The sequence below is a fragment of the Ambystoma mexicanum genome, chromosome 1p (genome assembly GCF_040938575.1).
Source record: "Ambystoma mexicanum isolate Mex_15411 chromosome 1p, UKY_AmexF1_1, whole genome shotgun sequence".
Lineage (NCBI taxonomy): Eukaryota > Metazoa > Chordata > Amphibia > Caudata > Ambystomatidae > Ambystoma > Ambystoma mexicanum.
The window spans coordinates 1,311,885,886-1,311,911,462 of NC_090921.1; the positions used below are offsets into that span (position 1 = coordinate 1,311,885,886).

The window sequence follows — 25,577 nt, forward strand, 5'->3', positions numbered from 1 at the left end:
AAGTTGCCACTCCCTGTGTCTGGAATTTCAGGGTGGGAGGGGTCTGACTGCGGGTCTGGGGCTGCAGGGGGGTGGGGGGCATTGATGCTTGAAGTTGGTGGGGCAGACTGTGATCCGCGTGCCCCCCTGGACTTGATGACGATGGGACTGATGTCCAGGCTTGAAGTTTCCAGGGGAGGGGCCCTGTGTGTCTGAAGTTGCCGGGGGCGGGGCAGGTGGGAGGCGGCTTCACAGCAGAGGAGCTGTCCGGGTCCTGAATAGCAGCGCCCCGTCCAGCCTGAGGACGGGCTGGGGATAAGGGCGCAGCAAAGACATCCGTCCCATCAGCGACTGTCCCTGTTCCAGGACCATTCATGGACTTCCCCCGCACCAAAGGGGGGCGCGGGGCGGGCTCCACGCTGCACGGCAAAGCCTGAGCTCTCTGCAGCCCCCCCCCCACCCCTTACACCATGGCTCAGCCCAGTGCAACTTGAGCTGAGCTAACTGTGGTGCCTGCCTGCCTGCGCCGCGCCTGCCTGCCTGCCTGCGCTGAGCCGGATGTGGTAGCGCCTGCCTGTGCGGGGGTAGATGTGTCCGCCTGCTGGCAGGTCCCTCCCCGGCAGCCTCCCCACTCCTCCCTGTGCCATAGCTGCCCCCCTTTCCGCGCCGCCCAGTCCTGCTGGGAGAGCTCTCCCCGGCCCGCCTTAGTACCGGCATGAGAGCCAGGGCAAGTTTGTGCTGAGCACCCGGACAGCAGAGGCCCCAGCTGCACCCCTCCCCGACCCCCACCGACCCCAGGAGAGGCGCGCCATGGAGTTCCGGAAGGAAGGGTTCAAGCAGCTGGCAGGGAGAGCCCTGGGACACCTGCACAGGTAGGATCTCCGGGGCGGCAGGGGCAGGGCGGGGCAGGGGGTGCACTGCGCCCGCCTGTCAGCATCGCCTGGTGCATGCGTCGAGGAGATGTGTGTATCGACTCCTTCTATCTATCTATACAACTGTCTATTTGTATATCTGCTAACAATCGCCTTCCAATTGCTTTTATTCTTTCTCTGTACCTGTCGCCTATCATCGATGAATCGATCTCCTCTGGGTTGCAGAGTGGTTGCTTTTATTCCATGTATCTGCCCATCGATGCGTGACTCTGCCCGTGCCTGGCCGTCTACCCGCACACGGGGATACACCCCACCTGCCCCTCGAGCTGCGCAGCTATCGCTAGATGTATCTCTAGATAGCGCTATCGTGATAGCAAGACTATCGATCGCGAGACAGAGCGGTCGGCCGGACAGTGCGGAGAGAGAAGGGGAGATGCATAGACCTGCCGCTAGATGAAGAGATCGATAATAGATAGGCAGGCAGGAGGCTGCATAGATGCAGATGGGAGCCAGACAGTGCTGGAGAGATGGACACACAGAGGGGTGGGTAGGCTGAGAGATCAACACACGCATGGCTAGAGAGATAGGTCGGTATATAGATGCGTGGATAGAGAGACAGACGGAGCGATAGAGAGATGCATAGGCTGATAGGTAGATAGGGAGATGCATAGGCTGATAGGTAGATAGAGAGACGCATAGGCTCATAGGTAGAGAGAGAGAGATGCATAGGCTGATAGGTAGATAGAGAGATGCATAGGCAGATAGGTAGATAGAGAGATGCATAGGCTGATAGGTAGATAAGGAGATGCATAGGCTGATAGGTAGATAGAGAGATGCATAGGCTGATGGGTAGATAGAGAGATGCATAGGCTCATAGGTAGAGAGAGAGATGCATAGGCTGATAGGTAGATAGAGAGATGCATAGGCTCATAGGTAGATAGAGAGATGCATAGGTTGATAGGTAGATAGAGAGATGCATAGGCTCATAGGTAGAGAGAGAGAGATGCATAGGCTCATAGGTAGATAGAGAGATGCATAGGCAGATAGGTAGATAGAGAGATGCATAGGCTCATAGGTAGATAGAGAGATGCATAGGCTGATAGGTAGAGAGAGAGATGCATAGGCTCATAGGTAGATAGAGAGATGCATAGGCAGATAGGTAGATAGAGAGATGCATAGGCTGATAGGTAGATAGGGAGATGCATAGGTTGATAGGTAGATAGATAGAGAGATGCATAGGTTGATAGGTAGATAGATAGAGAGATGCATAGGCTGATAGGTAGAGAGATGCACAGATAAATACATAGATAGGTAGAAGGACAGATAGATATATGGATGGATAGACAGATAGAAAGAAAGACCGACAGATAGAAAGATGCATAGATAAATAGAGAAAAAGACAGACGGACAGATGGATGCATAGACAGACAGATAGAAGAGACGGACAAATAGATGCATAGATAAATAGACAGATGGCTAAATAGATATATAGATAGACAGCCAGATATGTGCACAGATAGACAGATAGACAGACGCACAGATAGATATATGCATAGATAAATAGACGGACAGATAGATGCATAGATGCATACATAGATAGATGCATAGATAAATAAATAGACGGACAGATGGATGCATAGATAAATAGCTAGCTAGATGGATGGATAGATAGATAGATAGATAGATAGATAGATAGATAGATAGATAGATAGATGCATAGACGGATAGATAGATAGATAGATAGATAGATAGATAGATAGATGCATAGATAGATAGCAGACAGACAGACAGATAGATAGATAGATAGATAGATAGATAGATAGATGCATAGATAGATAGATAGATAGATGCATAGATAGATAGATAGATAGATAGATAGATAGATAGATAGATAGATAGATAGATAGATAGATAGATATCGGTGGGCAGATAGATGCAGAGATGCATAGATAGATAGACAGATGCATAGATGCATATATAGATAGATAGATGCATAGATAGATAGCAGACATATAGATAGATAGATAGATAGATAGATAGATAGATAGATAGATAGATAGATAGATATTGGTGGGCAGATAGATGCAGAGATGCATAGATAGATAGATAGATAGATGCATAGATGCATATATAGATAGATAGATAGATAGATAGATAGATAGATAGATAGATAGATAGATGCATAGATGCAGAGATGCATAGATAGACAAATAGATAGATGCATAGATGCATAGATAGATAGATAGATAGATAGATAGATGCATAGATAGATAGCAGATAGATAGATAGATAGATAGATAGCAGATAGATAGATAGATAGATGCATAGATAGATAGCAGATAGATAGATAGATAGATAGATAGATAGATAGATAGATATTGGTGGGCAGATAGATGCAGAGATGCATAGATAGATAGATAGATAGATGCATAGATGCATATATAGATAGATAGATAGATAGATAGATAGATAGATAGATAGATAGATAGATAGATGCATAGATGCAGAGATGCATAGATAGACAAATAGATAGATGCATAGATGCATAGATAGATAGATAGATAGATAGATAGATAGATAGATAGATGCATAGATAGATAGCAGATAGATAGATAGATAGATAGATGCATAGATAGATAGCAGATAGATAGATAGATAGATAGATAGATAGATAGATAGATAGATAGAGACGGGCAGATAGATGCAGAGATGCATAGATAGATGGATGGATAGATAGATAGATAGATAGATAGATAGATAGATAGATAGATAGATAGATGCATAGATAGATAGCAGACAGACAGACAGACAGATAGATAGATAGATAGATAGATAGATAGATAGATAGATAGATGCATAGATAGATAGATAGATAGATAGATAGATGCATAGATAGATAGATAGATAGATAGATAGATAGATAGATAGATAGATAGATAGATATCGGTGGGCAGATAGATGCAGAGATGCATAGATAGATAGACAGATGCATAGATGCATATATAGATAGATAGATGCATAGATAGATAGCAGACATATAGATAGATAGATAGATAGATAGATAGATAGATAGATAGATAGATAGATAGATATTGGTGGGCAGATAGATGCAGAGATGCATAGATAGATAGATAGATAGATAGATGCATAGATGCATATATAGATAGATAGATAGATAGATAGATAGATAGATAGATAGATAGATGCATAGATGCAGAGATGCATAGATAGACAAATAGATAGATGCATAGATGCATAGATAGATAGATAGATAGATAGATAGATAGATAGATAGATAGATGCATAGATAGATAGCAGATAGATAGATAGATAGATAGCAGATAGATAGATAGATAGATGCATAGATAGATAGCAGATAGATAGATAGATAGATAGATAGATAGATAGATAGATAGATAGATATTGGTGGGCAGATAGATGCAGAGATGCATAGATAGATAGATAGATAGATGCATATATAGATAGATAGATAGATAGATAGATAGATAGATAGATAGATAGATAGATAGATGCATAGATGCAGAGATGCATAGATAGACAAATAGATAGATGCATAGATGCATAGATAGATAGATAGATAGATAGATAGATAGATAGATGCATAGATAGATAGCAGATAGATAGATAGATAGATGCATAGATAGATAGCAGATAGATAGATAGATAGATAGATAGATAGATAGATAGATAGATAGAGACGGGCAGATAGATGCAGAGATGCATAGATAGATGGATGGATAGATAGATAGATAGATAGATAGATAGATAGATAGATAGATAGATAGATAGATAGATAGATAGATGCATAGATAAATAGATAGACGGACAGATACAGAGATGGACAGATAGCTGACATGCCTGCAATAAGACAATGGCTTCGCGTGTGCCCATTAATAATGGAGTGGGGACCGTGCCCCCGCCCCCACTGCAAGCCTCGCCTGCACGCGTTGGCATTTTCCATAAATCCGTGCCCCGCATCCATCTTTGTCGCTCGAGATGTAATTAAAGGCTGGCTCTCGCCCCGTCCGCCCGGCGCCTGAGGGGCCTCTGCCGGTAGCGCCCCCTGCCCTGGGCCGGGAGGACAGGAGCCCCTCGCAGGTCCCAGGGGACCCCGCGCCTCCCGCCCGCCCCAGGCCGGGGCTCCCCTGATTACTCTCTGCGCGCGGCCGGCGAAGGGCCCTAATGGGCTTAAGGGTTTAAGAGGCAGCAACAGGGCGGCCTGGTTACACCCAGGGCAGCAAAGCGGGTTATCCCCTAAGCCCGCGCAGGGGCTGGGGGGTGGGGGGCGGGGCGGCTGCCACCGGCCCCCAGACTGTGCGTGAGGAGCGGGCGTAACAACGGAGAGTGTTAATGGGGAGAGAGAGAGAGAAGGTGCGAAGAAAGCGCGTGACTGGAAGATGGGGAGAGGGGCAGGAAGATAGAGAGCGGGGTACACGGGAAAGATCTGGAAACAGACAGAGGGAGGCGAGATATCTTGAGGGGAAAAATGATAGCCACAGAGAAAGAGAGAGAGAGAATAACCCTAGAACGAAAACCCAGAGGCGAGAAACTATAAACTATTAAAGGAAGTTTCACACAAAGAAGGCATCAGAGCTCAAGTCGAGCAAAGGGGTGGGGGAGGGAGGGGGGGTCGGAGTCCACCCACTTTTTACAGAGGGTGCACTCCACTTCTCCCCTCCTCCCCCCAGCTAAAACAGAAACAGTGGATGTCCTCTGTGAATTTATGAATTAAAGCCGACCTCGGGGATCGAACCGCAATCCTCAGGTTTGTACTGTGGACCCTTCACCACTGCACTTTATAACCTGATGGAAAATAACAAACAACTAATGGTGAAATGTCTCATTTTGGTACTGCAATTCCCAGGGAAAACATTCGTATCGGTTCTTGGAGTTTAAAACATGCACAAATGTTAACGTTTTCAAAACCACTATTAGATGAAAATATCCTCTCTCGGTTCTGTGTGTGTGTTGATTTTATGAAAGGCAAATGCCATTCGTCCTGTGCAATGTGGGTGGCTATGCAAAGCCAATGTAATGAGATGTGTATATTTCCCCTTGATGTGCTAATTCCTGTCGAAGTCACATCCCATTGCGTGTGTTGATGAGTCCTCCCCCACCCCCTCCTTTAATGTTTAGGACTTGACCCCTGCAAGGCATGAAGGTCGTCAGAGAAAAGAGAGGATACAACGACTACGAGCCAAGGAAAAGAGAGAGGGAAAGAGGGAGTAGGAATTCTTGAGAGGAGGGGGAGGCGAGAGAGGGAAACAACGAAAGAGTGGAACAGAGTGGGGGAAGAGAGAGCAAGTGGGGGGGCATGGGCAACACAGGCGGGACCCAAAGAGGAGAGCTAGAGAGAGAGCTATAGAGGGGGGGTACAGGAGAGAGGGACGAGAGAGCGCCAGCAACACTAGCGAAGAGCAACACGGAGAGGGAGAGAAACAGAGTGGGGGAGAACCAAAGAGTGGAGTAAACGCGCACTAGGGCCGATGTAGAGCAGGAGAGAGGAAAGTAGTGAGAGGGTGAGAGAGGAGGGACAACATGGGGGGCGAGAGAGAAAGAAAGCGTGTGACAGAGAAAGAGCGCGAGAGAGGAGAGGTGTCAGAGAGAGAGAGAGAAAGAACTCGAGAGAGAGGCTGCAGGAGTGGAGTAAATGATAAAGGAATGACACAAAGCAGGAGAAGAAAGGAGCAGGAGAGCGAGAGAGACGCAGAGGGAGGGCGAGCGATGGGGGGGGGAGAACGGAGAGAGAAGGGTGCAAGGAGCAGAGATAACACAAGGTGGGAATAAGAGAGAGGGGCAGGGGGGACGGAGACAGGGACATGGATAAGGAGGAGGGAGAGGGGCAGATTGCGGGATGGGGAAAGAGTGGCGCAGGAAGACATAGCGGGGCAGTGAAGAGAACTGACAGAAACATGAGAGGGGAGAGAGAGCAACTGACACCGGGGAAATTGAGATTAAACGGGAGGAGGGTGTCGCTGCAGAAGAGAAGGAAGGGAGTGAGAGAACGCTGGGAGAGGGGGGGCGAGAAATGAAGGGAAGGCCGAGCACCGATTGGGGATAGGGGGGGGGCGAGGAGGTGAGAGTGCCCAAGAGCTACAGGGGGCATTGAAGATTCAGAGGAGGGGGCGTAGACTCAGAGCAGAAGAGGAGATGGGGGGCGGTGGAGAAGATGTGAGAGAAGAGGCCAGGGTGAGGGGAGGGGTGAGAGGACCTGGGGAGTATTAAGGGATCTGCTGAGGGCGAGGGGGCACGAAAGCAGAGAGAGTGCGGAAAAACCAGAGAGGGAAAGGGGCTGTGGGGAAAAGCCGGGGAGAGTGACGGGCACGTGACGAGAGGGGAAGAATAGCAGCGGGAGGGGGGGGGGTACGGGAGAGAGGAGGGCGATGTTCAGACGAGGAGAGATTAAGAGGAGCGTAGATATAGAAGGGGGTGGGGGAGGTGTGAAATAATGTTCTGTGCCGGCAGCTGCATGTGGCCACTCACCGGGCATAGCTTCACTCTGCGGCCCCGTCATGTGGAATGGAACAAGCCACTGGGGCTGGGGAGTCATTAACAGCCATTAACAGCCCGGGGGTGGGGGTGATGTGTAAAGGTATCAAGCTGAAGTCTGCAATATTATGACGGGGGGAGGGGTGGGGGCAACAGGCGAGTGCTCCCCCTGTCGCAGTAGTCTTAGTGTCCCCAAAAATTCGAGGTCCTCGGATATGTATTGTTATTTCTGTTTTGTTCTGTGTGGCTGCTATGTGTAATGTGGTATGTGTGTTATGGTGTGCTTTTCGTGTTATATCGTGTGTGCTATCCCGTGCGTTATTGTGTGTTGGGTATTGTGTGTTTGCCATGTTCGTTTGCTTGTATCCGTGTTATTGAGAGATTTTTATGTGCTTGTTGCTTGTGTTAGATTTTCCGTTTCATTTGTGTGAATCTTTGTTTTTTTAAGTTTTTTGTGTTGCATTTTTTTTTATTTCGTCGTTGATAAGCTAGGATTTGGACTATTGTGCGTTTTAAGTAAGTTGTTTTAGATACCTTGGTTGAGATGTCGTGCGCTTGTTTTGTTGTGATACATTCTGCTTTTTATCCTGTGTTAGTTCTATGTGCTGTCTTGCGCGCCTCCTTTGTTTTCATGTTGTGTTTGTTTCATATTATATGCTGTGTGTGTGACCGTTTTCAGATCGGGTGTGATATCTTGGTAGCGTTATTCTGCGGTGGCCATGTTGAGATGCGTTGTGTTGGCTCTCCTGCGTTTGGTCTTTGTGTTGTTGTCGTGTGCGCCTCCTGTGCTTTTGTGTCGTGGATCATTTGATGCCGTGTGTGTGTGTGTGACCTTTTTCAGGCCGTGATATATATCTTGGTAGCGTTATTCTGCGGTGGCCATGTTGCGACGCGTTGTGTTTGGCCTTTGTGTTGTTGTCTTGTGCGCCTCCTGCGTTGTTTGGGGCGCTTCGCAGCTAGCGTTGCATGCGGTGTGTGTTGTCGTGGTGTGCCCAGTTCTGCTTGTTGTTCGTCGGCATGCAGGGATGGTGTGGGTGTAGGGTCGCCACAAGGAGACGCATGCTCGCGGCCACACACTCGGGGGTGTCCGGCCCGTCTCAGACTCAATCCGGGGTCGGGGGCCCCGCCAGGGCGGCACCCCGGGCAGGGCGGGGTACAGACCCTGCCGGCCGCACAGGCCGCTCTCCTCGCCGGCCCTTTCGGGGGGACACGAACCCCCACCGACTGGAACTAGAGCAGCGGCCAAACGCCCGGCGCAGGCCGACGCCGGACACAGGGACATGGCGCAAAATATAAGACATGACAGCAGCTACATATAAATCGAAAACCAAATGAATAAAGAACCGGGACATATTTCATAGCGTTTCCTTGTAACCATAGAATGGTATTAACATGTACACATTTAAAACACCCATTTACAAATAGACTGCGCGTTTTCCTGTGGGATTGCGCCATTATAAAACGCTTCTCCGAATCAGGCCCAATCTGCGGATTTGCAGTAAATTGTGTGTTTGCAGTTGCACATCTCCCGTTCGCTACTTAATATGTATACATGCACATGTGATTGCACACACAGCCAAATGCATTATGTGTGTGTGGAAAGTGCAGCTAGAAGTCGGCGTTGTCTGCGCCCGTTCAATGGCGTAACAGCGCTAATGTGTAAATCACGTGTGGGGTAACAGGCGCCGGTATTCGACCCTCCCCCGTTACACTTAAATTATTCATAGCGTTGGCGAGTTGGCGCACGGCTTTTCTTAATATCGCCCTCTTTAGCGCGGGCCTGCAATAAATATAACCTCATTAATAATGCAGGGCCGCATATAGCGGAGTGGCCCGCGGCGCGCGCGTCACGGGCTGGCGGCGCGCGCCCGCGCACACATACGCCACGCACGCGAACACTTGTGTATAGTACATCGCACTAGGCGTTATTAAGGACCTTTTTTTGTGGGGTTCAGATTTTTGTCGTCAAGCTTGGCTGATTTTTGGAGTCCGGCCGCACAGCTCCAGTCTTTAGTCGTCCACCATTAAATCGAGAAAAAAAAACAAGTATTTATACGCGTGAATGTGTGTATGTGTGTGTGTATATATATATATATATATAAAAAAACTTTAGAAGTGCCGCCAACTTTCCGGTACTGAGGGCGATAGTGCATATATAGGTGTGTGTGTATAACAGACACAAAAATACTACACGCACTGCACACACGCACATGCAGTCCTATATATCACTCTCCAGTCAATGTGTCTAGCTATATATCTGCCCATTAGTCGCCTCTCTATCCCTCTTTCTATACCAATTTCGGTTGGGTGATATTGTATGTAAATATGTGCTCTGTAAAGCGCTTTGGATTAAGGCGCTATATAAATAACACATCATTATCATCATTATCGTTATACACCCACCACTGCCTATCAGTTTGTTAATCCATTAATCCACCTGCCCGTCTACCTATCTATGTATCTATCTATCTATCTATCTATCTATCTATCTATCTATCTATCTATCTATCTATCTATCTATCTACCTACCTACCTATCTATCTATCTATCTATCTATCTATCTATCTATCTATCTATCTATCTATCTATCTATCTATCTATCTATCTATCTATCTATTATTTAAAGCGCCGGTTCATATAAGGCCCCCTGCAGCCGGTCCCGGCCACTCCGCTCGGCTTCCTCTGCTGAGACGGGGACTAGATACCTGCACATCTCCCCTGCTCGTTAACCCGAACGGCAAACGCATTTGCGGCGCGGCGACCGGAGGCAGAGAGGACGCCAGCCCGGCCTCCTCCTCACCGCGCCGTAGCTGCTGGAAGTCAGGCTTCTAAGAGCTACGCTGAGCGGAACTCAGCTCATTAGGCGCGCTCACCTTTCATCCCTCATCTTTTCCCCAAACCACACAAGTACAAAGTGAACAGAGAATTCCAGGCACGAAGCAGCACCGGGTGCAACCACAGAACCACGCGCAGGCAGGCCCGCATACACATGTGCACGCATGCAACATCAGAAAAGAACTCGCGGCAGGTTTTTTTCATTCGTCTATTGTGTGTGTTCTGTTAGATAAAGTGTTTGTGCGTGTGTGGTGTGTTAGCAGGCCTAGGCAAAGATTTAATTTCGATCGAGTGAATTGTAGAAAACGGGGAAAAAAGCACCGGTGTCTCTCGCGAACATGAGCGCACGCGAGCCCCATTTAAGATTACATGACAACTCCACCCCCCACCCCCACGCACACACACACACACACATCCAGCACAGGAGGAAGCTCTCGTGGTAATATAGGCATATCCGTTCATCCGCATTTTTGAAAGTCGTTGTGCCCTAAAAGGTGTTGCAACGTGTCACTTTTGTCTCCACGCCCCCCCCCCCTTTTTTTATATAGTTGCGTCGAAAAAGAACCCGCTCTTTTTCACGGCTGGAAGTGTAATATGTATTTGCCTTGCACATTAGTATTATGTATAATATATTGGATTAATTCTGTTTATGTCATTCCCCTGGGGGCAGCTTTTAAGGCACTTTAAATATAAAGGGACGCCGGACCCCTGAAATGTTTGCCTTTCTTTGTGCGCGTCGTATGTTCGTGTTTTGTGTGTGGCGGCATGAGGTGCTGCCTCATATACATTGTCACGCCACAGCTGCGCCGTTCCCTAATTTGCGCCAGTGACGCGTGCCTGCTCTTAATTTGGCGTCTGCTGCTCGGGCTGAATTGCTGGTGTGTGCTTTGTGTGTTGACGTGTGTAAAGGCGGATGTGTCCGCTCTTTGCTCGGTGCCAGGACTGACGCGAGGAGTCGTCCGTGCCTCGCGCCTTGTTGTACCATGAAGAGGGTGTCTCCAGGTACCTTTGAAGGAATTTGGGGGAAAGGGGCAGAATACAGGGACCTCCCACCATCCGTCACAAACCAGCAAAACTGATGGCACCCCTGAAAGTGTGCTCGCGCTTGGTATGTTGCCCTGGTAGGGATTCCAATGATCATGGCGTCTCCCTTGTGCTCCCTTAGCGCCCCTTCCCCTTTACTGAAATCAGAATAAGAAAGAGGAGTCATTTCAAGGGCAACACCGGCAGCCTGTAAAGGGGCTAATGGCGCCCTAGCACACGTGCACCCATGTACAGGACGTTTCCATGTCTTTGCCTCTGTGCATCTGCATCGTGGGTTTTCTAATGGGGAAAGCGCCCCATTCTCTTTGTATTTTTTCTACAGCGCTCTTCTCTCTGCTTCTTGCTGACAGATGTTATCCATCAGCAGTGATTATTGGATACTGGGGTTTGAGCCTCATTACTCCACCCTCTCGGGCTGAGTATGTAGTCGTGGGTTGGGTTTCTTCATGGTCTGTGTGGTCTGGACACAGTAAGGCTGGTTTCACAGGGTCTTCGCCGTGATGGGCCGCGGGTAGTGGTCGCAGGGGTTTGCAGCGGTGGCAGTGAGTCTTCTGATCAGAGGGTTCGGGTTCTGATCCAGTCCTTGGCAGAAGTTCTTGCTCAGCTTCGCTAGATGTTTGTCCAGCATCTCGACGTCCAGGTCTCTGTGAAGGTCAGCTATCCTTGTGAAGAGTGGAGCTCCAGACGCGATCCGCAGGGCAGAGGCGTAGCCAGGATTGCCTAACAAGTGGGGCCCAAAGCTAACCTAGTTGGCCCCATTGCACGGGCATTAACGTCTGTAAATGCCTAAACAGTGCTCCTGAGTGGGCATTTACATATTTTGGGTGGGCCTTGCCCGCTCAGGTCCTGCCCTGTCTATGCTTCTGCCGCATGGTCTTGTTCTGGACTATCTGACTACTCTTCCGGTTTCTCGCTCCTGGCAGGTCATCCATTCTGGTGAGTCATACGTCACCTTGTAGCCGTTGATCTTTGTCCGGAGGGACATGGACTTGGTCTTCAGAAGTGGGTACAGCGCTGCCATCTTTACTGATCTACACCCCTTTACCCGGCTCAATGAGCAAAGCCAATAGAAATGCACAGGTACGGATGCAAATGTCACCGCACTGGCACATTTTAACCAATCGCAGCCAGACGTGAGCTATATGGGCTGCAGTAGCCGAGATGCAGGCGCAGCTGAGTAGCCGTAGGAACAAGGTGGACCTAGTCCAGAATAGAGGTAGAACTCAGATCAGCTGCCTCACAGAGCATGCGCGCGCTCGTGCACGGGCACCGGAGACAGAGTGTGGGCAACGAGGACAGTGCACATCCCATAACATGCAGGGCACGGATTAGCAGTCACCAGGACAGTGCACACGTCATTTAGAAGAGGGCCATGGATTTCCAGTCGGGTACTATAACCGGAAACAAGGAACAAACGGTTGTGTGGTGTGCAATATATTACTGGTGGATATTATTTATGAAACAATGGGCCTGATTCATGGAATTTTTCGCCTGGTGCAAAGTGACTTTGCACTGCAAAAGTACTCTTTGCACCGTGCATTCGGTGCATTTAGCGCAGTGGCAAGAATTCTTGTGCACTGCAAAGTCACTTTGCGCTGCAAAAATACACTTTGCACCGCTCAGTGCAAAGTCACTTTGCAGCAGTTCAAAGTCACTTTGCACTGTGCTAAAAAAAATCGATGAATCAGGGCCTAAATCACAATTTGGGGTTTGCAATCTTGAAATATTGAGCAACTGCACATTTTGAGAGGGTTTGCATTATGGGATTAAAACACTTGCCTAGGATCACACACTTTAGGTAGGTGGTGAAGTTGGGATTTCAGCCCAATCTTCCATCTCTGCATGCGACCGCACCTTTTCCCTGTTCTTGTACTAAAGGCTGCAGCAACATGACAACATTAAAAATAATATAGCCTCAAGGAAACATTCGCAATGAGAGAATGGTTATAGTTTTGTATTCATCAGAAATGGAAGTTTACAAGTAATTGCTGAGTAAATGAGAAACCATTTTGTGAGTGAAATAAGCAGAGCTGGAAACAAGCTTGCCAGCGGCCATTTACGTTGGGGCGCCTCTATCTTTACTAGGTCCTCTGCCACCCAAATGGGCACATCTGAAAAGTACAGCAGGCAATTGAATAAACAATGCCACCATCATTTCAGGAGGTAAAGCTTTTCTTTGAAGACAGCATTGAGGATAGCACAGGGGCAACGCGCTAGTCTCGGAAGCAAGAGCACGCAGAGCTACAGAGGTTTTGAATCTCAAATCCGTGCTTAGAAACCAAACCCAGGTATGGTAATGAACCCGTTATAAAAACACAATTAAATAAATAAAGTAAATACTAGAAAGCAAGATAAGATGATCGATGGGCAAAGCCAGGATATGAGCCTCCACATGTGGGCTCTGATGCCTTGGATTTGGCTTCCCAATCACCTTCCCTGACTAACATATCATGCTTTTCTTTGAGGGTGGCTGGTCACTTTTTGCAACCCTCGTTTTGAGGGTCGGCGCACCATACTGATGCTATGTTCGTTTTTATAGCTAGTGCTTTCTGGTGCAGGGACATTTGTTTGTAGCACTGTCATTGTTACTATCACCAGCATCCCTATACTGAAGTGTGCCCACCTCAGAGAGAGTAACGGCTGTGACTGCCATGTCAGAAATGGGAACTGTGACCTGGCACAATCACATAGATCTCTGCAACACGTGCTTAACACACGGAGCTATCTTCTGAACCATCTTGCCCCTCAAACTTATCCAAAAAACATTCACATTTTGTAAGTGATACAAAATAGTCCTCAAAGGATAGAGTGACAGGCCTTGTTGTGCGGTGTGCCTGTGATTAGGTGTTGCCTCATCTTAGTTTGTCAGAGTTCCCGGCTACCACACATGATTTCCCATCTCTGGCCAAGGTAAGGAAATCATAAACATAGCATCTACAAAAAATGAGACTCAGAAGGGGAAGGCTAATTTCAAAAGATAGGCTTTCAATGTACGGCAAAGTATATTATTTAAGGGGCGTGTCTTCAGTGAGAAGGGCTCAGTATTTACAGCACTGGTGCGTGCAGCGAAAAAAGTCTGCCCACTCTTGCGGGGCAAGTCACGTCTGAGATATCGAGCATAGTGTGCGGTTCGGGGTGTAGGCCCTAAATCTTTATATGAGAAAACGTGGACTGCTGCTGGGCAGGTATTTCAGCATATTACGCAGAATGTTAACGGTTACCCACTGTTTGATGCGAAGACAATGGAATCTGACCAAAAAGGAGAGAGATGGGTTGCATGACGTGGATTGCAATTAAGGCGAGGTGCTGAGCTCTGTGTGACCTGAGGCACCTTAGTAGATGTTTTGGGAGGTGCTGAGCTCTGTGTGACATGAGACCCCTTAGTAGATGTTTTGGGAGGGGCTGAGCTCTGTGTGACCTGAGGCACCTTAGTAGATGTTTTGGGAGATGCTGAGCTCTGTGTGACCTGAGACCCCTTAGTAGATGTTTTGGGAGGGGCTGAGCTCTGTGTGACCTGAGGCACCTTAGTAGATGTTTTGGGAGATGCTGGGCTCTGTGTGACCTGAGACCCCTTAGTAGATGTTTTGGGAGGGGCTGAGCTCTGTGTGACCTGAGACCCCTTAGTAGATGTTTTGGGAGGGGCTGAGCTCTGTGTGACCTGAGACACCTTAGTAGATGTTTTGGGAGGTGCTGAGCTCTGTGTGACCTGAGACCCCTTAGTAGATGTTTTGGGAGGGGCTGAGCTCTGTGTGACCTGAGGCACCTTAGTAGATGTTTTGGGAGATGCTGGGCTCTGTGTGACCTGAGACCCCTTAGTAGATGTTTTGGGAGGGGCTGAGCTCTGTGTGACCTGAGACCCCTTAGTAGATGTTTTGGGAGGGGCTGAGCTCTGTGTGACCTGAGACACCTTAGTAGATGTTTTGGGAGGTGCTGAGCTCTGTGTGACCTGAGACCCCTTAGCAGATGTTTTGGGAGGGGCTGAGCTCTGTGTGACCTGAGACACCTTAGTAGATGTTTTGGGAGGTGCTGAGCTCTGTGTGACCTGAGACCCCTTAGTAGATGTTTTGGGAGGGGCTGAGCTCTGTGTGACCTGAGGCACCTTAGTAGATGTTTTGGGAGATGCTGGACTCTGTGTGACCTGAGACCCCTTAGTAGATGTTTTGGGAGGGGCTGAGCTCTGTGTGACCTGAGACCCCTTAGTAGATGTTTTGGGAGGTGCTGAGCTCTGTGTGACCTGAGACCCCTTAGCAGATGTTTTGGGAGGGGCTGAGCTCTGTGTGACCTGAGGCACCTTAGTAGATGTTTTGGGAGGTGCTGAGCTGTGTGTGACCTGAGACCCCTTAGTAGATGTTTTGGGAGGGGCTGAGCTCTGTGTGACCTGAGGCACCTTAGTAGATGTTTTGGGAGGGGCTGAGCTCTGTTTGACCTGAGGCACCTCAGTAGATGTTTTGGGAGCCCCGAATGAACAGAATTAGCATGATCAGACTTGATTGAATGAGTGCTGGTTCTGCAGAGATGATTGCCGAGGCTGATGAGGGCACAATCTGATGCAAGAGTTCGATTCAGCTGAAATGAAACGAGCTGTGGACGCTTGAGTGATTGGGGGGGCTTTACGGCAATGGAGTCCGCGATTTCACACACATGGCACTGGGGTTTAGGCCAGAATGGCGTGTCCCGCACAGAGGAAGACTCTCCAAATACAATGATTTGAATCTTCTCTGAATCCCAGCGGCGCAGGTTCCCGCATGGCCCGCTAGTGATTTCTGACACCCATGCTTTGAGGAGAGAGGTGAGTGCTTTCTAATCTCCACCGTGAAGCTGAGAATCACCGGCATAGGTCAAAAGAGAGAATCCAAATGAAGCGAGGAGGCCGAAGGTTCTCCAGAAACATTGAAGAGCGTTGGGGGCAGCCATGAGCCTTGTGCCATGCCAAAGATCGCAGGGTGGGACTTTGCTAAAAGAGCATATGGAGCATGGCGGCAAGCCCTGGCATCATGCAGAGCATGGTGGTGCATCAAGTAGTTGCGATTGTTGGCCATTCCTTCCTCAAGAGGACCTTCCGCTCGTGCAGGAGCAGGGCTTTGGAAAGGTCTGCTTCAGTCAGGGCATTTCCGTTTTGTGGATTGGTATCAGTGTTCTGCGGTGGCATCAGCCAAGGGGGGCAATGGTTGATGAGAGGGGCGAGCAACATTTGGCGCACCTGGACCTGGTTATCCTTCACATTGCAGGGGGTGGGTTGGCTTTGCTAATGGGTCGGCAAGTTTTGTCCCTGGGCAATCATCACATGGTCCCTCATCACCCCGAGGAAGGTATGGGGCAAATGTGTGTGGGTCCACTGAACATTTCCGCCTACAAGTTGAACAATGAAGTGGCCCAGTTGACATCCTGCCATGGGTACTTCTGGTGGTGGCCCACAGCCTGTTGAAGGGACAATACATGCTACACCGTGATGGTGTACACCTGTCCGAGTGCGACACAAGGCTTTTCTTGCAAGGATTGTTGTTGTTTGACAGCATGGCATGGATTGGGAGGAATTCCCCCGACTGGTAGTTGGGGGTGCCCAAAAGGGACTGGTTGGATTGATGTTTACCTCTAGGTGTGGCCCCAGTGTTTAGGGTTAGCTGGAGAAGTGGTCCAACCGGCACTCATCGGTGGGCTCTGGGTGCTTAGGGGACTCAGGGGCTGGTGTGTGTGTGACTTCTTGATGGGCTCTGCCCCCTCCGCAGCGCAACAACTTGAGAGCTGTCTGTCATAAAGGATACACTCTGTGGTATTCCACGCTCATCCGGCCGAATCATCTGGAGGCGAGGGTCTATGGTGCAGAAGGCCACCAAGAGATCCAACATCATCAAGCGTAAGGCACCTCCTCCATCAAGAATCAGGTGGATGGCATGCCAAGATGCCACCAGAAGAGATTCATTCCCCCCTCGGGGGTGGAGAGGACGAAAAGCCTCAGAATATTCAATAAAATCCCAAAACTGAACTGCTGCCAGAGACTCCAATAGCTCTGCTGATGCTGTGAGTAGAGCGATTAGTCTAGAGTTGCTAGGCAATGTAGGATCAAATGTAGTATTTTTGTAAAAGGGGATGAATAACTCCTCTTTTCATAGAAGCTGCTACCGTGCCCATTGTGGGAGTTGCTTTCACGATAAGCAGAGGGTTCTTGAGTTTTGCAAGCTTCCAAGATTCTCAGGAGGCAGGGCTCACGAGGAGAACCTGGATTTCAGCTTTTTAAGCGGAGCCACCAATTCTTTACTAGAGTCAGGTTGGTGATTTCAGCAGGGAGGTAGTGCCCATCGTACTGGGAAAATCAAACAGACTCAATTTTTTGGAAGTATCAGGCTACGTTTAATTCTTTTAACATTACTAAGCACAATCAACACATCAATATATAAACGCAACCATAAGAATACCAACTGTATAATCATAACAGGTACATTTCAAAAATCATCTCCACACACCTATATCTACAGTGGGTTCTCCTTGTGACAGGCAGTCCTGGTGGAAGCGCCAACTCCAGACTCTATTGCATTGTACAGCTGTGAGGTCCCCCCTATGCTGTCATGGGCCTCCTTGCCATTCCCTATGCTGGGAGTTGATCCCAGGAGGCACCCTTCTCTTGTCAGGTACCTTTCGCCTCCTAGCCCCACGCCCACTTTCTCTGTCCACCCTCCCTTTGGACCCTCCTGCTGGCCCGAAGCCATTCCAGTGAGAGGCAGTCCGTGCCCTCATCACTGCACCTAACCGGCCGCAGCCCCCACCCCCTGGCAGGGGCAAATCACTGACCACATCGTCCACCCCCATCAGTGACAGGACCTTCGACCGGTCAGGGGTACGCCCCCCTGCTCGGGTTGTGCGTATCAGAGTCAAAAGGTTTTCAAAAAGCAAGTCTGTTCCCTGTTCCAATAAATGTACCCCTCCTCCGTTTCCCACCAAGTCCACTAATGCCCCATCCTCTCCTGATTCGGCTTATATTTTTTCACATACACCTGCACCCCGAGGGGCCTCCTGAAGTGAATGTCTGAGATGGCTAGCCCCCCCCTGCCTTGTCCGTCTTAGACGTTCCCACCATATCCCCTAGCCTGAACGCTCCAAAGAAGGCCGGTACGATCACAGCCCTAAAAAGTGTGCTCCTCTAACCATCCCTACATATTCCCTTTAGTGCTAGCTCCATTTCTTCCAATTTTTGTGGGTCTAATTGCCGCTGCGGCTCCGCTTGTCTGACCCCCATTCTCCCCCATCCTTTCAGAGCCCTTTTTAGTACAAAGTGGCAGGTGGGACTCACCATCCTGCGTAACCCGGCCATGAACCTGATAGCCGCCATTTTCCCCCTTGCTGTCCCTGCAAACGCTCCCATGGTATATAAGTGCCAGGGGAAGGCAATCAATGAGTCCCTGTGAAATACCTCGCCCCGCCCTTTTTCCGTCCTCACAGAATTCCCAATACTCCTGACTTGCTTTCTCATAGTTTTTTTCCCTCAGTGAACCGGCAATCAGAGGTGCTAGGTCGGGGCACCAAAACTCCAGAGTGTGTTGGGAATGGCATCATCACCTCCTCTGCCTGTGGCAGCCATCTGCAAAATTCCTGCATCTTAAAATGAGATAATGCATCGTCAGCATTATTGAGAAACCCCGACTCATGCCTTGACTCAAAATGCACCACCTTTTTTTAAGCAAAGCAACACAATATGTTTGAGGAGCCTGAGTACGATGCGGCATGTCACCCTCTGGTTGTTAATTGCCATAACCACCGACACGCTGTATGAACAAAAAATCACATGTTTTCACTGCTTGCCTTCCCCCCCAAATTGTCAGTGCCACCACGATAGGAAATAACTCCAGAAATGTGATGTTTCTGGTCAGACCCCAGTTGTATTATTCCTCTGGCCATTTCCCCCCACACTACTTGTTTCCCCAAATGGCCCCAAACCCCACACTTCCTGCGGCATGTCAATAGACCCCGATCTCCTTGTTAGGCAGTGCTGCCTTTGGCCATACCTGCAGCCCATTGAAATCCCTCAGAAAATTGTCCCACACCCTGAGATCCCTGTTTTTGGAAACCGACAACCTTGTGGCGTGGTGTTTTTTAGTGAGCCTGGACATTGCCCCTGCTATGGCGTGTAAAATGGACGTCCCATCGGGATCATTCTTAGCGTGAAGTTGAGTTGACCTAATAGGCGCTGCAGTTGCGCCAAAGTTACTTTCCTGGCCTGTAGGCATATGTATACTGATTCCCGGAATCCTGCCACCTTTTCCCTCGGGAGGCGGCATCTGCCCAGAATCAATTTCGATATCTAAAAATGTGATAACTGGCACAGGACCCTCAGTCTTCTCCGGCACCAGTGGCACCCCCAGTACTTTTGTTATTTTTTGAAACGCCCCTAGTGTGGCCACGCACTGGTCTGATCGTGGCGAGCCCAAGAACAGGAAGTCGTCCAGGTAGTGTACTATTTTTGCACCCTTTAGTTCCTTCCTCGTGACCCATTCCAAGAATGAGTGAAATGCCTCAAAGTAGCTGCAAGAAACAGAGCACCCCATTGGCAGGCATTTGTCGAATTAAACCCACCCCTTGCCTGAAAACCCAGCAGTCGGTAGTCCGCCTGGTGTACCGGCAGTAGCCTAAATGCTGACTCAATATCTGCTTTGGCTAGTAAATCCCCTTTTCCCAGCTCCCTAAATTGCCTCAGAGCATCATCGAAGGATGCGTACTTTACTGAGCAGATCTCTTTGTTAATGGCATCATTCACTGAGCCCTCACTTGGGAATCAAAAATTGTGAATCATCCTGAGTTGTCCTTCTTTTTTGGGCAATATACTTACTGGGGAGCAAACAAATAGTGTGAACACTGGGTGTGCAAAAGGCCCCCCTGTCCTCCCCAATATCTTTTCTTTGGCAGTTCTTTCCATCAACACCCCATTATTACCCATCACTGATGATTGGTTTTTTGGTACCTCTGGCGGTACCAGCCCTTTTACCGGAATGCGAAATCCCTCTGAGAAACCTTCCACCAGTAACTCTGCCTCTGTCTCTCTAGGGTAGCTGTTAACCCACAACCAGAGTATTTCTATCCTGATTGGTGTGGGCAATGGGATCCTGTGCTCTTGTTCCTTACTTGCTTTTCTTGTACCCCGTGTCCTTTGGTCTCCTCTTCCATCTCTGTTGTGGGTAGCATGGCAACCCGCAACCTGAGCATGCATACTTAAACTTGCATACTGTCCTTGTGCATGTCTTAATATTGAATGCCCAACATGTCCCTTTTCTATCCCCCACCCCTTGTGTTGCCCATGCCCCTTGTTGCCAGGCCCCCAGGGACCTCCCTCCTTGTTGTGTGACCATGGTGCAACTGGCCCATAAATCCATGACTATAGTCCTCCAATCCAGCTGAGGAGATCCTGCCTTGGAGGACCTGAATCTTTCGTCATAGTTCAGCTAAGCGCCAAATATGCATTCCCGATACATAGTCAATATGTTTGATCCAGGTATGAAAATAACTTTTGGTGCAACTCTGGATACTTCTCCACCATTACTGCTGCAAATATCGCGAACCCTGTTGTGCAATTCACAATAGATCTCTCAACCTGCACTTTTTTGTCCTTACTGTCTTCTTTTGCCTCCCTTACCTGCTCCGATAAATTATAACTCAGTAGTGAAAATAAGTCCCCAAATGTAACCTTCCAAACTTTTCATTCTAGTGGTATGTGCCATGTGAGCATACTTGAAGGGTTGTTGATGGGGGCCGCTGGTGCCCTCACATCTCCCCCGGATGTGCCTGTTGCTGCAATACCTGCTGCCCATAGCATGCCTGCCTGACCTGAGATGCCTGCCAGTGCCCCATGCCCTGCACTGCCCCCCATTTTATACATGTATGTACACATTGCCCCCGTTCCACTGCCTAGTCCTGAGCCTGGTGGTGCCGGAGTGGGCATGCCCTGCCTGTGCACCCCCCATTGCTCTCTTCCTAGACTAACACTCCCCGGCCCCATAACCCATTGTCCCACCGAGGCTCCACTGTCCCCTGCCCCCATGGGCCCTGCCCCCTCTGCCAATCCATGTTCCCTTCAATCTCTCCTTGACTTGTGTGCTGGAGCATGCCCAATGTGTCCAAGTCTGCCAGTGCCCCCTCCTCTGCATTACTCTGCTCGGAAACCGGTAAGTGCTGCTTGTTGCTGGTGTGGGCCCAGACTACTGTGGGCTGTGCCAGCGTCTGCATCCTGGCTGTGCCGGCAGTTGCAGTTCCCACCCCCTGTGGACCTCTCCTGCCATTCCTTGTGCCCCCTTCTCCCCACCTTGCTGGGTGATTGGTTGCTACAATGGCCCAGCTGCCCCCCTACTGCTGTCTCCTGCTGCTGTGGCGTCCCCTGTGGGGGACCTTGTGTCAGTTCACCCCCTTGTGGAGGCACTCTCCATCCCTGCTGATGGTTGCACTGTTGAAGTAACCCCTTCCTCTCCCCTGGTTGCCTTTGCTGTCTTTCTCTTTTTTGCTGGTGGAAATGCAGCCTTTGGGGCCATGTTCTTCCTTCTGGGTCTACTTTCACCCCTTTCCACTTCCTCTGCCCTGTTTAGTTGTCCTACCGCATTGGTCACCTGGCTACCCTCTGAACTTGGGCCCACTTCGCACTGCCTCCCGGCTCCCCTTGCACTTGTGGTCTGTATCTGCAACCCTACAGTCCCTTCTCTCTGGACTTATGAGCCACCTGTTGGCTGCACTTCTTGAGCTACCTGCACTGAGCCACACGCTGGCTGCACTTTTGAGTTACCTGCACTTCTCCTTCCACCCCCGAGCCCCTCAGCACTTCTCCCTTTCCACTTCCCTGCACTTGCACAATCTGAATGACATAGGGCCTATTAGGATCGTTGTTTTGTCCTCCCTATGTTTCCCCCTCCTTGTCTTGTCACCACCTAGAAACATTTGTGTACAGGCACGTTATAAATGCCATATTATATCATACCGCATCTGCCGCCACTCCCCCACCCAATTGTGTCAATACTGAGTCAATCCCCTTCTCTTGCAACAAGACATAAAGTGCTGACACTTTCATCAGGTCCATTCTATCCCTTTTCGCCTAGCGTCTCCAATGCAGCCCTTGGGTTTATACTCCCTGTGTAACCCGCACCTTTATGATCCTTTTTTGTAACCCCTTGGTGGTGTCTTGTTATGCGCGCACTTTTTTCAATACTGTCTTTTACTCTTTTACTCTCGCTTCATGCCCCTTTCCCTTGTGAGGCACCTAAATGTGCTCATTCCTAACTTTGGCAACACAACCCCCAAACCTTGCTTCGTTAGATGGGTGTCTTTTTCACTTGCTCTTTGTAAGCACATCTGATACAGCCGCTACCAGTAATTTATTCCCCGTGCGGCCCTACTTTTCTTCACTCTCTCCTGCGCCGGTGCTCCCCTTTCTACCGGTACCCTTTTTTAATATAAATATTTCACCCGGGCGGCCCATTTATCTCACTCTCCCTACTAAACAATTCCTCTATCAGACCTCTACCAGCTATATTGCTCTCTGATCCGCCCCCTGGTCACGGTCCCAACCTCTGCCCTCCTCCTTGTCTGCCTGCGAGCCACGAGCCAGATGCACCCACCGACCCCACAAGACCAACCGTACCATCCCCCCACCCATCTGACACAGCAGGCCTACGCCAGCCACCGAGAGAGCCCACCCTGCAATTACCACCTCCTTACCTGCTCAATGGCGTCCAACGAGCCCCGTGGCCAGGGACTGAAACAAACCTAAAGCATGTCCACATGCATAAACCCACGGCCCGCCAGAGTCCCTCGACCCGTGAAGGAGGGTGCTTTCCAAGCAGTGCTCCTTGCACCGGTCGAACGGCCAATGGGCGGCAGGTCAAAAAACTTGTATCTGGGTGTGGCAGAGGTCCTCCCCATGATGGCAGCAGGTCAGGCAGCAGAAAGGGTCCCGGAGATCCACTCGGCGTTCAGCAGGGTTCCAGTGGTGAAGTGGAAGAGCTGTTGCTCCTTCTCACTTCCCAACCCTTTTTAACAGTGCCTTTTGGTGCCATTGGCGAGGTCCCTGTATCTCTCCCCATTGTCCTGGCCGAGGGTGTCAACACTGTCACTACTTATTAAGCCATCACTCTCAACTCAGGGAGTTTCTTACACCCCTAAGCAAGGTGGCGCGCACCCAATGTGATTATGCAAATTCAACTTCAGTGAGGCCTCCATCCTATTTCGCACCACCCCAGCAAATATGCTCTGTACCAGCAATGAGCTAGGAACCAGGCTGGTGTATAGTAAGAATATATATTTATTTAAGTTTTGACAAAGAAGAATAGCAACCAAAACATCAACCACGAACTCGACGGCACTAGACAATGTCACAATTTCAAATTACTTGCACCAAGTGACTGACTTGTATTTCTAATGAGCTTACAGATACTACAACACACGTGTAAAATGTAGAGACTGTACATCAAACACACACAGAGGATGTCTTGCACATTAACAATTAAGAAATTTTAACAGCCCCCAGTGATTGCTTGGGTTATCACAAGCTCTTATCTCCCAGCAACCCCCACCTCCAGGCATCAGTTATACATGACCCCTTAATTTTAAGGCAAGGTACAGGAGTGGGAATACAGTAGCAACATCGTTTTGGCTTTTTATTAAAAGGCAGGGTTTGACAAATAGACACAATGAAAAAAAATCGTTTGGGTTTTTTTAAATGAAAGGCAAAGTCAGAAAAGGAACTCAATGGGAAAATTGTTTCGGCCTTTTTATTTGCATGAAATGCAGGGCCTTGGGAAAATAATTTTGGGATGCAAGTAAATAAATGAAAAATCTCGTTTTTCACACTTTTCCTTTCACTTGAATGGCAGGGTTTTAGTGTTACATATTTTGGGATTATGGGCACCTCCCTTCTGTGCAGAAGACAGGGGTTTCAAAAAGGTAGAGTCACTCAAATACTTTATTTTGTATATCGGCTCTAACATACTGGACATGAACATTTTGAACTGTAACAACACTCATCCCGTGATTTTCTATATGGGAACTGATTTAACTTCAATTCAATGCGCTAAGGATCTACACAGTTTACCCCAATTTAATGGAAATGATTAAGGCAGGTAGTTCCTAACACAATTCAATTTAAATTGATAGGGTGATTTTCCATAGTGGAATTAATATGAGTTGGATTTAATGAAATATCACATGGGTCTCACCAGTTCCACCCCCCACCTGCTATGCGAGATGGAGATTAAGACTGGCAGATTCCCCCCACACTTTTGTTGGCATTTGAATTAATCTACTTACATGGGAGGCCTTGGTTATGGGTCATCCAGGGAAATAGCAGGGCTCTTCTGAGGACAGCACAGATCTGGTTAAAGGCTCTGGTCAAGGGCAGTCCTCAGCACCCAGACTTTCTCTGGCTACTCAAATTGCAGGCCTAGCTTGCTTCTAGATTTCCCAGTCTCTTTCTCCCCTGCAATGTTTAAGGCCTTGATGGTTCTGTCTGTCTCTCTGCTAGTTCTTTGCAAGAGTCCAGAATCAGACTACCTCCAGCAATAGAGTGGGAATGTCAAGGGAAAAATCATAAGTCCAAAGAAACGTCCCAAGAGTCGAAAAGTCAAAGAACGATGAGCAAGCAGGTCCCTCTCAGATTGAAAAATGATCTCTTATAGGGGTGGTGACACACCATTATTATCAAAATTCCCATGCTAAGGATTGGCCAGCTCTCTCCCTGCCCCCCAATACACCCAATGCCTGCTAATAGGACAAGGAGTTGGGGGGAGTGAATGATGGAGGCTGAGGGAGGAGAAAGATTCATCATCCCAAAATGGCAAGTGGGTTTAAGTTTTTCATTGTCCTAAAATCTAACAACATGGCAGCTACCCTAATTTTTCAGATAATTGTGGGCACATATATATATTTGAGTTCTATATCTTATGGTGAGTCGGAAAATACTAATCATGTATCGGCACGCCATTCCTGGGAGGAGATACCATTTTTATAAATTTACCTTACTCCCATTGTGGAATCAGAAAATACAATATTAAGGCTTTTACACCATGCAAAGAGAAATACACCAACACAGGCTTGTAAAGATTCCCAGAATCTTTATTGCAATACTGAGCAGTTTACAAAACAAAGTACACAAATAGCTATTTGGCCGTCAGTACTTCACAGAGACCACCAGAAGGTTCAATGTGAGCAGTGAACAGGAATTGCTAGCTGGACATCAGCATATTTATACAGTTTTCTTCATAACGATGTCCAGCCTCCTACAAGTTAATCATGTACTGGGCTAGGGTCATGCCAGGTTCATTCCTAATTTACATATCTCGTGCCTGCGGTTTACTTCGTAATACATTTTACTAA

General features: G+C 48.6%; 1 protein-coding gene across 1 annotated transcript in view; it reads left to right on the forward strand.

Annotated features, from left to right (window-relative positions):
* The first annotated feature begins 266 nt into the window (after positions 1 to 266).
* SLC17A7 (solute carrier family 17 member 7) overlaps positions 267 to 25,577 on the forward strand; it is a 422,432-nt gene continuing 397,121 nt past the window's right edge. The window contains exon 1 of the mRNA XM_069606405.1: positions 267 to 851. Coding sequence (XP_069462506.1) covers positions 790 to 851 — 62 coding nt within the window. The 5' untranslated portion in view covers positions 267 to 789. The remainder of the gene's footprint in view (positions 852 to 25,577) is intronic.